General features: G+C 38.2%; 2 protein-coding genes across 18 annotated transcripts in view; one reads left to right on the forward strand and one right to left on the reverse strand.

Annotated features, from left to right (window-relative positions):
- The window catches only part of Slc4a10 (solute carrier family 4, sodium bicarbonate cotransporter-like, member 10), a 280,272-nt gene extending 275,384 nt beyond the window's left edge, over positions 1-4,888 (forward strand). For 13 of the 16 annotated variants that reach the window (NM_001242380.1, NM_001242378.1, NM_033552.3 and 10 more), the window contains one exon: positions 2,870-4,888. Coding sequence is in view for 9 of the 16 variants with exons in the window: in NM_001242378.1 (NP_001229307.1) it covers positions 2,870-2,936 (67 nt within the window). In the remaining 7 variants the exon portion in view is untranslated. The remainder of the gene's footprint in view (positions 1-2,869) is intronic. The other 3 variants (XM_030252258.1, XM_017319349.2, XM_011239858.3) reach the window with 1 other exon arrangement.
- A 3,329-nt stretch (positions 4,889-8,217) lies between these two features.
- Dpp4 (dipeptidylpeptidase 4) overlaps positions 8,218-14,580 on the reverse strand; it is an 82,243-nt gene continuing 75,880 nt past the window's right edge. The window contains exons 24-26 of one of the 2 annotated variants that reach the window (NM_010074.3): positions 12,742-12,814; positions 12,401-12,474; positions 8,218-10,864 (exon numbers count right to left, since the gene is read on the reverse strand). In NM_010074.3, the coding sequence (NP_034204.1) occupies positions 10,763-10,864; positions 12,401-12,474; positions 12,742-12,814 (249 nt within the window). In that variant the 3' untranslated portion in view covers positions 8,218-10,762. Of the gene's footprint in view, positions 10,865-11,367; positions 12,475-12,741; positions 12,815-14,580 lie in introns of those variants that run through there. The other variant, NM_001159543.1, reaches the window with a different exon arrangement.

Here is a 14,580-nt window from a genome sequence, read left to right on the forward strand (position 1 = left end):
TCCCAGATCCTTACTCTGAACTTTGTCTCCTCTTTTATTTATTAAGCCATGGACTCCTGGGTGTGGGGTCATCCACTGGAGCATGGTGGGCCATGGAGCAGGCCAGCCTCCTGCTTCTGCGTCTTTTCCCTCTCACATCTCTGCTTCCTACAGCCTCCTCCTATCGGGGAGTCTCCTTTGCATTGATTTCTTAGTCCTGAGCCTTTCCCCAGCCTCTTGGCATATACTTGTCAAAACAATATTTGAGTGCCACTGAAGAAGCTTCACCATAGTCTGCTCAGTCGCCTGCCAAAGTGGTCCTTTTCCTTTACTCTTGAAATGCCACTTTCATCTCTTTATGTTTTTCGTTATTTTATTTTTTGACATTATAATACGATTATATAATTTCCCCCATCCTTATCTTTCTTTGCAAACCCTTGTATACCTCTTCCCACTCTCTTTCAAATTCATGGCTATATTTCTATATCTTCCCAGGTCTGACAACATATGTTTATTACAGTAAGAAATAACACATATGCGATATATATTTGTTTAAGTGAAAGCTTAAAGTTGATTAGCATCTAAAAAATGGATGTAATAAGGAACCCAGAGAGAGAAAGAAAGAGAGCATTATATAGTTGGAAAATCCAAATAAAACATTTTCATAGAGGTCTTTGAGCTAATTATAATACTTCTGCCTCCCCAAATTAATTTTAATAGTTATAAATTAAACCATTGTAAATTTAATGGTTATAAAACAAAGTTTTTATTCCATAATATAAAATACCAATATAATAAAGTAGATCAGGAAGAAATTTATCTGTGGATCAAGTTGATGTCTAAGTCTCTCTCTCTCTCTCTCTCTCTCTCTCTCTCTCTCTCTCTCTCTCTCTCTCTCTCTCTCCTCTTCTTCTTCCTCCTCCTTCTCCCTCCCAATCATGTATTTTTTTTTGTTTTTTTGTTTTTTCGAGTTTATGAAGAAGTTACATAATACCTAAGTTCTAATGTACTGTGCACAAAGCAACTGTGCTTGAGTAGAGGCCCCTGCATCCATCCCCTCAGTCTCCTAAGATACAATACAACATTCCATTTTACAAAAGACAGTATATTAGAAACAGGAATACCAAAAATCAGTATTCTGGAAGTAAATTACAAGAAGACTCAGAGGCCATATGGTCTAATGCTCAATTTAATGTTGAAAAAAACCCAGTCTCAGAGAGATTAAGTCATGGGCTGTAGGTTGCACACCTTGGGAGGTAAAAGTGAGTACTCTGCCTCTACTTCCACCCCACTCTGCCGGGTTTTATTGGATCCGTTTGACAGAAGAGGCGAGTACAGGTGGAGTCCAAGGACAAGTTAATTTAGAATGCAGACTAGCAGACATTTGTCTTATAAAAGGAACATAAAGTAGAGAGAAGTGAGTCATACAGATAGAGGAGTTAAAAATACAGAATTAAGGCGCTCAACACATCATGTGCACACTGTCATCTCTTCTCATGGAAGGAGAAAAGAAAAGGGAAAAAAGTTGCTTTGCTCTGACCTGTAAGGAGTATGTGCTGAGAAGTGTAGCAGGCACACACCCGGGTGCCATAGACACTCGCTCACACCAGCTCTCAGTGCTGGCAGTGAGCCACAGATGGCAGAAGCTCCGGCACTTCTTACCTGATGGCGCCGGGTGGTGGTGACAACTGAGAAGGGCTGTTTCTAGCTTGAATTGGAGAAAAAACAATTTTAAAAACACACTCTTAGAATATGTTTAAGTTATTGACCACTAAGAAAGATGCACAAGAAACCCCATAGAAAACATAACTTGGTTCCTTTATCACCCAGAGAACAATCATAAAGCCAAGAGTGCTACCACCTTCAAGTATTTCATAAATGTATATTAAGGGCTGAGGTAGACAATAAAGAGTTTGTCGGTTCATCTAGTTCAGGGTCTCAAAGGCTGCGTGTAAGTTGTTCTTTATGCCATAAATGTGAAGGAGAACAGAGAGATCTCTAGGACATGGGACTTTGCCAGGCAGCAGAAGTACTAGAGAAAGGATCCTGTTGCTCTCCTGGAAGCATACCCTTTAAGTTGGAGCTCCTTTGGTTTGAACGCTATATTGGAACTCTTCATGAAAACTTCCTTGTGAAAGCAGAAGCACATTATGATAGATAGAGTGTGATAACTCAACAAAAATGGTAGTCACGTTATCAACACAGTCAAAGTGAAGTTATCTATCTGGAAAATGAGATTAAACAGAAGCTTTGAGGTGTGAGTTTATTCTAGAAGGGGATGAATAATCTCTCTGTTGTGTATGTAGTCTGAGGGTTTTTCTGTAAACACCACACAGGTGTATGGAGAGCAGTGAGCAATTCTCTCAGATGGAAATATGACATCCCCCTTACTAGAGATCAGGGTCCAGTCCAGGAACAAAGGAAAGGCCATTTTCAGCAGAGCTGGGAAATCCCCCACCCCTGCAGCACCTTGGTCTGTCATTTTCTGGTCTTCTGCTACCAGACTGTGGAGCACGACTGACATTTTCACCAACTATCGAGCATCCGTTTGTCCAGAGGAGGACCATGTATTAATCTTGCATGCTTGTAGAACTCTTTGGAAAATGTCTCTTTTGTTTCTCCCTGTCTGTTTGTTTGTTTGTTTTGTTTTTTGTTTTTTTAAATTTCCCCCTCTCTGCAGTTCTTGATTTCTAGCTCACAGAGTGCAGAGGATTTAATTGCTGCTGTGTATCTGCATTGCAGCTTGAGAGAGCAATGCCTGAGAGCTCCCGTATTTCTTTGGGGTTGGTGGGTAGTTAGTATCTGAATAACAAACAAACAAACAAATCTCATAGTAACCAAGCTGGATTGTACCAGTAAATATCTCCCCCCTTTTTGTCTTTCCCTTTAGCAATGAAAGCCGAAAGGAGAAGAAAGCTGACTCAGGGAAAGGCGTTGACAGGGAGACTTGTCTATGACTTGATCTTCAATTTATTTTTTACATATATATATATGAGAAGAGTGTCACAATTATTAACAAAACTGCTTTGATCATGTAATTGTAAACCCTCTCTCCCATCCCACCTTCATACTGTAAGTAGTGCAAGCCTTCATTCTATTTCTGTGTTCAGCCTCTGAGCAGGTCGACACCCTTGTAAGCAGATCCAATAGCTAATGCAAGAGTCTCCAGTGTTACTGCCGTAAGACATTCGCCAACACAGGATTCTCATTGTTGACATTAAGAGAACAAAGCTTTCTTTAAAAGATAAGTCATATTTGCCTAGTTTGTATTTTCCTACCTTAGTAACCTGAAGATGCCTGATAATTTTATTCAGAAGAATTTTGAAAGGTAGTCGTACTTTTTATTTTTTATGGCTTAGCATTCGTTACTGGTTTTGAAAGACCCAAATCAAAAAGTTACTCTGAAAGCATTTTTAATAATTGTATTTATGTATTTCCTTGACTTAATATGAAACATTTAATACTTAATAACTGTTACTTCAAGTCATTTGAGAAAGAGACCTGTTCATATCTTCTTAAAAGACATACTGCAAAGAGTCAAGTAGTGTTCACTTAGAATTCAAGTTGTAACCATGCAGTCAAAAACTAGGCTTGTATTAAATGCTTTAGAGATATTTGAAGAGTTTTGTGGGGCTTTTCATTTTAAATCTTTACCAGAAATATGCTACTGAGTTTCTCTCCCATTGACAAGGGTTGCTTCCCGAATAAGCCTATGACATACATACTTACGGAATGCCACATGGTGCAACATTGTACATTTGATGCCAGCCCTGGCAGCTGTTCTGCTGACCATGGTCATGTGCTGCTAAGTTTGGTTCCTATCATGTTGTCATGTTAGACCAACAGGTCTCCAACTGTATTTTGTTTTTTTTGCAAAGCTCTTTTCCACATTTTAACTAAATGCATGTTGTGGAAAAATAGTCTTTGAAATAAAATTTCAGATTTTGTTAGAAAAGGTTATGTAAATACTTCAGTCCATATGAAACAGTTCAACTTTATTGAAACAGGAAGGAGATTATGGATTTTTGAGTATTACTAAATATAAATTTCATTTAATTTTCAATAAATGTGCTTTAATACAAAACAAAATATCATAGGGGTCTTAGTTCCTAAAAAAGTATCAATGATTAACAACCTTATAATCTTTCAATGTCCAGGTTTAGAAAAATTCAGAGCCTTCTGGGTTTTATAAATTACATGTACTCTGTGTAAATACACATAATTAGAAAAATCCTCTTTGCTTTTAAGCTAATGAAGACGAGAGACAACAGAGCCTACATAACCTTAATATTCTGATATCTTTGAACAAAAAATTTCCTCAGAATCCTTTCAGGAGCCATTTTTTTAATGAGATATGAGCCAAAATTGTGAGAAGAATTTTCAGTTCGTAAAGTCTGTATTTATAAATGGTAAAGAAAAATGCAAAAGTGTCTTTTCCAAATGTGCTACCTTTGTGTATGTTGTAATAGCGACACTCTCTCTAAACATTCTCGCTGTCTATGACTTAGCAGGCCAATCCCCAAAGCACTCTCCTGGTGTCTCTAGAGTGTGATGTCTGTTCTGTTGAAATGACCAGTGAGTGACACTTCACATGATCACTGGTTTAAACAGGCAATCAGCCTATGAAATTCTGTATTTCTGAATATTTTTATAGTAATTTTGTTCTTGTGTGAATTTTAATGCTATCTCTATCTTAATCTTAATATTTTGAAATCACATAAAATATAAGAAAATGTAGTATTCTATATTTACTCCTAATTTCAGATTCCTGGTCAAAATTACTGAATATCTTGAATGTAATTTATTGCAATGTTTAAGTACTGTGTAAATGTGACAGGATATTGTGTTTTTCAAAACTAAGAAATGTTATGTGGAAATAAATATTTATCCTACCTACTTTTCATGCTTATTTTAAAGTGTGTACAATGTGTCTTATCTTTATTTTTCCTTCATTTTGACCATTAAATCAGGTAAAGTATTTTAGCTGTCTAAACATAATATTGAAATTAAGACATCCATATAGTTAAGAAACATTTGTGACATAAATATTTCAGGAGGATTCAAACAACTCTAACCTCATGAAGAGAAAATAATGAGAAGTTTGTAAGGACATACATGCCCCTTCCCCATAGAACATGGTACAAGTTGCATTACTCCTGTGGTGGTAAAATTCCATCGTAGGATCTGTGTTATTGGAGCTCATGAATGCCTGATTTTCAACCTGGGAAAAACATTCCTTAAATGTATCCAGTCTGTTTGCTTCAGAGGTCAAATAAGAGCACAGTTCTTCTGCAGTCATCTAGTAGAGTGTTATGAAGGCTATATTTAGAACTCTACTTCCTCGTTAATAATTCTCCTGATTAGTGAGTTCTCTTGTAATTGCTCCTACTTAACAGCATACATGTCCTACCTAAATATCTTGTTGGGTGATTCAGGCTTTTACATGTAGACATCCATGCAAACTAGCACCATTTGATTGAAGATGTTCTTTTTCTCCAGGGTGTATTTATGGCTTCTTTATCAAAAGTCAGGTGTCCACAGGTGTGTAGATTTATGTCTGAATCTTCAATTTGGTTCCATTGATTGAAAGTGTCTGTTTTTATGCCAAATACCGTGCCGTGTTTATTACAGTAGCTCTATAGTAGCACTTGAAGTTGGGAATGGTGAGACCTCCAGCAGTTCTTTTGTTGTTCAGGATTGTTTTAGCTATGGAGGTGTTTCAGACACATAGTCCGATAGAGACACTTCAGTGATGACTTCCAGACCTTAGGCCGTCTCTCAGGCCTTAAAAAACGAGGTCCTATCAACCCTGACCTCTCCATTTCTGTCCAGCAAAAGCCAATTTTCTCCAGTTGCTTTTCTATCACTGACAGATTGAATTCTAACTTTTTAGTATGTCTAACTTGCATATCCAGTTAAAAAAATAAAAGTAGGCCGGGCAGTGGTGGTGCACGACTTTAATCCCAGCACTTGGGAGGCAAGAGTAGGCAGATTTCTGAGTTCGAGGCCAGCCTGGTCTACAGAGTGAGTTTCAGGACAGCCAGGGCTATACAAAGAAACCCTGTCTCCAAAAAAATAAAAAAATGAAAAAAAATAGATACAATCTGGATGGCAAACATCTATAATATCAGTACTTGGGAGGCTGAGTTAACAGGATTAACTGTCAGGATTTTGAGGCTAGCTCATGGTCAGGATGCCCAAAATATAGCAAGACTGAGGTGGCAACCTTCTGAGCATCTTTAGTTTCTTAAGTATTTTGAGAGTGTGATTGTGGTCAGCACTCAGAAATGACTTCTGACTCTTTGCTCCGCACAGTTGCATGTTCTACTTCTCTTAGTCCATGTGGACTGAGTTTATACCCTTCTGTGTGTAGAGTCAGAGGCTTCTACCAGGCAACCTTACTTCTCTGGTTGTTTTGAAGCCCCTTGATGGTAGAAATGGTGTTTTAACTCTCCCTGTTAACTCTATACGGCTCCGATATTTACCCGAAAGCAAAAGCTGTTCTAGAAGCACAAGTAAGTTGTTCCAGGAAGTCTTGTTCAGTCTGTTAAGAACAATAGGAATACAAGAGTGGGGGTTTTAGACCATTACAGTGGAGAATACCAACAGTGCATATTGGATACTACATAGATCTGGTACTTGAGAACATCAAAGTCCAAATCCTAGTTGAAGGACTTATGCAATATATGCAGCCACCAAGGTAGGCAAGCAAAACAGCAAACTGCCGTGGCTAAGAAGAAGGAAAAAGAAAAGGAAGATGCCGGAGGCTGCATCTGTAAATCTCAGCCATCCAACAGTTCTGAGGCAGGACACCTCTTCCTTCCTTTAAGCTCCCGCGGAGTTGAACTGGAAGAGGCTGGATAATGTTTCCTAAATAATATGTTCATTGCGACTGTTGATTATCTTGTCCTGTGTGTCTGACTTCAGCTAAAGATCAGTACATCAAGCAGGAAGCAAGAAAAGCTTTTGCTCATCCCTAATAGGACATTCAGTTTGCTGCTTATAACCAGACTTAGACTGAGCAAATACTCAATATACTATACTTTCCCCATAGCTCGTTTCTCTGTGATTGACAGTGGGAAAAAAAAAAAAAAAAAAAAAACTAGCCAGTGAAGTCCACTTTGCTTCTCACAATTCAAAAAGTTATGATTTTGTACAGGAGCAACTTAAAGGAATACCTTCATGTACCTCCAGTGTCCCTAATCTTCATGTCCATTGCATCTGAAGATTCAAACATTCCTTGATCAAAAGTATTTCTAAAACAACTATGTTTGTACTTGGCAGGCATGTATGTTTCCCTTTTATAATGATTTATTTCGATACAGCATTTACATTGCTATATATGATAAGAATCTAGAGATTCTTTTGAGTATAGATGGGGACAAGCTTTCATTTCTGTATAGACTGTCATTTCACAGGAGGTACTTGAGCATCATTGGATTTTGGTACCTATATCCACAGGAGAATCTAGAACCAATCCCTGTAGATACAGAGAGATGAGGATAAACATTTTGTTTGTTGAATGGTCATATAATTCCACTATCATGATGGATGCATTTTAAGTAATTCCACATGCTTAGAGAATTGATTTAAAAAAGACCACATAGAACAAGGACTATTTATTACATTGTTGACATTTATAGTTTATAACAGCAGTTTTTAACCTGTGGGTCACCACCCCTTTGGATGGTCTAACAACCCTTTTGCAAGGGTCACCTAAGACCATTGGAAAACACAGATATTTACATTATGATTCATAGAACCAAAATTACAGTTAGGAAGTAGCAATGAAAATATTTTTGTGGTTGCGGGTCACCACCACAAGAGGAATTGTATTATCTTACAGGGTCACAGCATCAGGAGAGTTGAGAACCATTGGCCTATCTATACGCCTTGAGAGACATACTTTTTCAATATCTGTAAAAAATTATTTTTATTAATTCAAATTCTTGGACTTATCAGAGAAATATGAATGCAGAGAGATGATCAACTATGTTGAGCTTCATGGTGGTGTTATTAACCCAGGCTCTGAGATTTTCTTGTGGGGTAGCTAGGGATATCACGCTTTATAACCTCCATTTTGCTTCATTCTCAGCCACCTGTGTCCCCCAAAACATCCCAAATGCTTGCTTCAGGTCACTCGGGATGTATGCGAAAATGCTGCTGAAATAGCTGTCATAAAGTTGGCACAACAAAATTATCTTATTTTAGGAAAAAAAACATGCTTGTGTTTTGGTATGTTTTTTCACTTAGAATTTATTGAATCTTAAATATTGTACAAATCTAGTAATTTTATAAACCGGCATTCTCACTCCAACTTAGAGCAAGAGCAATAAGCGCCAAGAGGTGGAACTGCTAATACTCCGAGAACCACAGTGCCCGGAATGGCACAGACTGAAGTGATCCTGGATAGTGAAGCGTCAGGGCGGCCTTCCCTTAGCGCATGCGCCCCTGATGCTGGTGTGCTCTGAGAAGGAAGCTCGATCCATGTGCTTCCAGAGAATGCATATGTCCCTCAGAGACAGGTCTATGTCCCTTAGTGACGTTACTAGCTCTTGTGCTTTTCAAACTTACTCTTGAGTTCACTTAGAACTTCCGCATCAGGTTCTTAATCTAATTCACAACTCTTACGGAACAGTAAAACTTGTGCTATGAGAGTCAAATAAAAACTGAATTTATTCACATTATCACCATTTGAAACCATCATTGCCTGAAAAATGTGTGCTGTGATATTTGATTAATTCAGGCTCCAGAAACAACATATTTAGAAACAAAAGGAACACAAAATTCATGGTTTGGCTATTATATAAATATTATGTGATACATCATATAAGATATATTAATAAAATCTAGATTATTATATAATGGGGTTTAGATTGATGAATTCACAACGGGTAATTTCTGTTTATGTTTTCACACTGACAGGAACATGTCACCTCTGTCCCTTGATCTAGAACTTTGCAGGTGGATACTGCTGCACATGGTGAAAGTGCTGTATTCTAAAATAGGATTATAGCCAGAAACCTACAGGCTTACTTACCAGCAGTGCTTGCAATGGAAGAATAGGACTTGAGACTTACTTAAGGTGGAGTGAATCCGTGGGGGGGCCTGGGAAGTGGCATCAAGCTCATGAATATCTAATCCCACCCTTATTTGATAGGTAGTTTCCATTTCTGCCACGTTTGCAATTCATGCTGTGGCTCACCTGTCCAGAATAATTTTATCTAGCACTCTGGTCTGAAACTGCATTTAAATGTGTGAAGTCCATTTTAAAAATGCAGTTGTGTTATAAATAATTGAAACAAAACGTAGTATTTTCTAAGTTATCCAAACATTGCTAAGTCAAGTTCAATATCAGAATGTATGTTTTCTATTATATCACCCCCCCACAAGAAGAGACCAGAGACAAAACAATACAGAAAACCCTGGAAAGACAAGTCAACCAAAACGACTCTGCTGATAGTGTTCTGTCCCATGCTGTGAGCCTCACATGCTCCCCTAGATTAAATTATATTATGAATTCCATAGTATTTAAATGACCAAATTATTGTTAATTGATTTCTCCAAAGCTATGTGATAAGTGTGAAAATAGACATTTCAGGGGGTATTAGAGAAACCCCTATGAATCATTTAAGTTTAAACAGTTTTATGTATCTAATTTTTTTTAAAAAAAAGCTGAACTCTTTCCATGTTTACAAGACAGTCTTGGATGTCTAACAAGTTAAACAAGAACCTTTGAACAAATGTGTCCATATGTCAATGCGGTGTAAGTTTGATTCAAGACATAACCCATTACCTCTGAAAAATGGAAGCATATTTACTAAATGACCAGGCAAAGTTCCAGTGTGTAGAATAGAAATAATAACACAAAACATTCTCATTTAATTTTCCATTAAAAAGCTAATGAAGTTAAAATATTTTAATTAAAATGCTCAAAGAAATGAAGTAGGAAAAACTAATGCAAGTATTCCTTCATGTTAGAATTTGTGACACAAATATTTTCAACTTTTAACAGGGCAAGTCGATATGTTCCAAGCTGCCTCTTTTCACTAGGAGACATCGGTAATTTTCAAAAGCACATTTACAATGCTTTCCCATCACCCTTGCTGTGTTTTTGTAGCACCTATAGCCATAACTGGCACCTGGGGCCCTTACATTGCTGGCAGCGTCCCTTGCATTTCTTTGGAGTCTATTCAACTGCTGTGGTTTTACTTAGAAGTCAGTGCTTTGCATATATGATTTCCTGAGACTGTTTGAATAGTCTTTCTCAGAAAACTGTGCCAGTCTGGCAGTGAACAGCTCTTCTCGAGGCGAGCTGACAGTAGCCTGGTTGGTTTGTATGCTTGGACCTGGGTTTCTAGCCATACTCCCTGCTCCCTCTTCTCTTGTTGCTGCCCTAATGACATCATTACCCACATCTTGTCACCCACTTAAATAAGGGAAACGAGATTTGGACCAGTCTAGTAAGGAAAAAAAAAATTGAAATTCTGCTCAGGAAATCTATGCATAGCTCTTGCAAAAATAATTTATATTTGTTGTTTCAGCAGCTGATGTGGAAATGATTTTAAATGATAAACAAAACAGAGGGGAAAATCCAAATTGCTCTAAGGTAGTAATCTGTTCTGGGGACAGGCATCCTTAGTTAGGATTGCAGGTGTAAAACTGGAGAAAGCAGCCTGAAATGTCTCAATGCAACATTATTAAGATCTTCATCTTAACAGTGCACTTTTGAGATAATGAGAACAAATGTGGTCTTAAATAAGCTATGGAGAGCTATGCTGTGCTAGTGTAAGGAGAAGCACTGCTGGAGGAAATGGCTCATGTGGGAATAGATGTGCTGGTGAGCTGTGCTGCTAGCGATCCCGTGGTCTTCATCCGTGTACCACTGCAGAGAGAGAGAGCGCTCAGGATTAGGAGGTCCTCGGTCTTTAGAAGGGAAAATTCAAATGAGCTCTTGCACGGTGTAAAAACAACGGGAATGGTTTATAAGCCTAAGTGTGATCAGAGAGGGCGTCTAGTTCTCCACCAGAGCTGTTCAAGACATGTTCCGTCCTGAAGAAATCACTGGTCCTCTTTTTTGGGGGGTGCTGAGAAAATCCACTATGCATTTGTGTTTACCGCAGAAGACTTTAAACATGGGTATATTCTAATTAAAATACCCAAGTCAACCTTTAAATGTGACTCAAAGGTCACTTAAAAACTACACTCTGAATGGGAAGGTTTATACCAGCAGGCATACTATTTTAATAGGTGCCAGCAAGGGCCAAATCTCTCTACACTTGAGTATGTATTAAAATAAATAGATTTTAAGGACAATTTTCTAATATAAGCATCTAATGGCTGGAAAAATCAATTTTAATATTAAAGTCTTATATCTGTAACATAAGTGAAGCCAAAAGACAAATGTTTTATTTACCAACATTTAAATTTTACACTGGAAATTAAGAACTCTGTATATCTGACATTTATGTCAGGCAGGTACATATTCCTGAGACATAAGTTAATTTTAATCATGCCTCAAGTATTATATAACTTTGCTTTAAACATGGAAAAAACAAACCTCAACTTCTTCTGAGAATCTGGTCCAAAATATATGGCAGGTTTTCTCAGTACAAAATAAAAAATCCACTCTTACATAGGTGGGCACTATTGAAGCGGAGCACACAGCTAATTATGTGTCAGAAGTGGAGGGACACTATTTTCTAGCCAAAACAGTTAAGAAAGTTGTGTTGTTTTATAGCATTGTATTATTAGTGCAAGATGCACATATATATATATATATATATATATATATATATATATATATATATATATATATATATGTATGTATGTATAAAGTCTGATGAAGAATTCTAATGAAGAAGATGAGTTAGACTAAATACCCAAAACCTCCTCTATACAGGCAAACCCAGCCCCAGCCATTTCTGACTTTATAAACAAGCCTAATTGTTTGCTGCCTGCAGTTGTTCAACAAAAGATAATGTAGCGACTGCAAGAGCTGAAGCATGCTAACTATTAATACCCCACTGTTGTTAGGATGGCTAGTAATCATAATAACAGAATGGATTTTACATTTCAGCTATTATCATGCTGGTTTCACTTTAGAATTACTCTGCCACACATTTACAGAATAAGTGATTACTTTCGAATCAAAACAGGGAGAGACTGAACCATCACAGGAATAGAAGAATGGTGTTTTGACACTCCCAGGATATGTAATACTGTGTTTCTCAACCTCAAACTGTCTAATATTTACTCTGTGTATGACTCAAGGATAGCACGTCTCCAACTTCACAGCGGAATGATAAGGGGCCTCTCTTCTCTTCCTGTCATCTGAGACTTCCTTGGGAAAAAGTAACTGCCAAAGGGGAAACTAGACCCACTAGATATTTTGTTCCCCCTGAACAAAGTCTTAGTATACCATTGCTTGGAAATCCACACCAGCATCCACCAGGGCTTTGGAGATCTGAGCTGACTGCTGAAAGTGAACATTATCTGTGGGAAAGACAGTGAACAAACAGCCGTAAACAAGTAGCTAATAGCCTCTGGAGTGTTCAGATACAGAGTGGGAAGGCAGAAGAAGAAAGTGACTGAAGTTCTAGGACTCTGCATCCCATTTAGCCCAAGACAAGTGAGTTGTGGAAAGCAACACTGTTTTATTGAAGTAAATGTAACAGTCTTGCCCCTCATGCTTTTGTTTTGTCAGTAGTGAAATTGCAAACCTGTCTGTGATACTAAAAAGTCTAATTAACTGAAGCTCACCATCTGCCGTTCCATGAATAAGGAGGTACTCAACTTGTTTAAAATGTTCAGCTCTGCTCATGACTGTTGAGTTCTGAAATTGGGAAAAAGAATGTCATTATTCAAAAAAGGATCTGCCATAACTGATTTTTCACTTCAGTTTACAAAATAAAATGTTTTCAGCTGGGGCCCCCTTTGATACAAAATATAGCAAACCGATATTCAAGCAAATGCTGTCTCCATGCATGGCAGAATGCTCAGCATGCCCTGTGCCTGGGAGACGGCACTGGAAAGGAAGAACGCCACATCTCCCCTGCACATGTAGGAAGAGAGCACCTGTCCCCTAGGCTGCATGCAAAACCCCTACAGTCCCAGATCACAGATTGCTGTGTCCCATGCATTATCACAGGGCAGAGTCTCATATTAGCAATGTATGTTCCATGGGCTTCTGCTGTAGTTCAGCCAAAAAGTGTATTACCATGGCAACCATGTGTCACATGGTGCCATACATGCTACATTTCAAAGAGCCTGTACATAGCATTTGCAACTAAACATACTCTGCAATATGTCATGTGAACTTTGGTCCACATTTCTAGGTTCTGAATGAAAAGCAAACATTACCTCTCTGTAAACAGATGTTTAAAACCTAAGCAAATGTAGCATATGAGAGGGGAAAGGGTGAGAGAGATCAAGGGTGGCCTCAGAAAATCAGTGGGTGTTTGGTACATCCTCATTTTGAATAGTGGAGAAAAAGACTTCTGTTAAATGTCATTCCTAAGCCAGCCAGGGAGACAAGATGAAGGGTTAGAAGGTCTACTTTTGCCAGGGAGACAGGATGAAGGGTTAGAAGGTCTACTTTTGCCAGGAAGACAGGATGAAGGGTTAGAAGGTCTACTTTTGCCAGGGAGACAGGATGAAGGGTTAGAAGGTCTACTTTTGGTCTGCATCATCTAGGGGTTTCCACAATAAGGGTCAGAGGTCTTGAAAAGAAAACTTTAAAAGCATATAGGTCAGATCATTTAAATTTAGGACTGGTTACAACGTTGAGATGAAGGAAAATGCCAGATAGGTCCTGGGAAGCGGGAGCCTGCTTTGCTGGTCCTGGAGTAGGTTGGATAGGAAGAAACAGTGACATCTCCACAGAGTCAAAAGCAGCCAGCTCTCTTGGCATGCATCAAGGTCTGCATTTCAGTGACATCTTCATCTGTAGAGCTAATGCATACCTAATCGTTTTGGTGGAAGCCCTAGTGGTTTGGCCACAAAGGTATGGGGCTATAGTTACGTGTTCAAGTCTAGTCTTTAGTTTCAATACTACTGAGCTCTACAACTGGAGACATACATGCTACACTCTAAGTCCCTATTTCTGCAAAATGGGAGTAAGAAAAATTGAACTAAGGAGTCAAGAGACATGATAAAAGCATTATTTAAATTGTTGAGGCTGACTGAAAACTCAGTGACACGGTGTTGCTGGAAAGTGACATACTTTCTATAAAATTCAGTGCAGTTACACAAAAGTTGCCATCCACCAAGACTCCTAAGATCATCCTGAACTGGTTAGCTCAAAGCAAATGACCTATCTTGTTTAGGCAGACTATTTCCTATTCAACCTCATCATATTAAATTTCTAACCCAAATTGAGACTTTTGTTCATAAACTTCTCAAATAAGCATTGTAACTCATTAAAAGTTGTTCTTTAATTTAATTTTAGAAAAACTTCCCATTTGATGGGATGTCCCACATCTATCTATCTACGTATGATGCCATGCAGTCAGCATGTTTGCAAGGAAGCCCCTATCCATCACAACACTGCCACTGCTATTTTATATCCATCCATTTTTTTTCATCTAGTCAAATAATACT

The sequence above is a fragment of the Mus musculus genome, chromosome 2, assembly GCF_000001635.26.
Source record: "Mus musculus strain C57BL/6J chromosome 2, GRCm38.p6 C57BL/6J".
Taxonomy (NCBI): domain Eukaryota; kingdom Metazoa; phylum Chordata; class Mammalia; order Rodentia; family Muridae; genus Mus; species Mus musculus.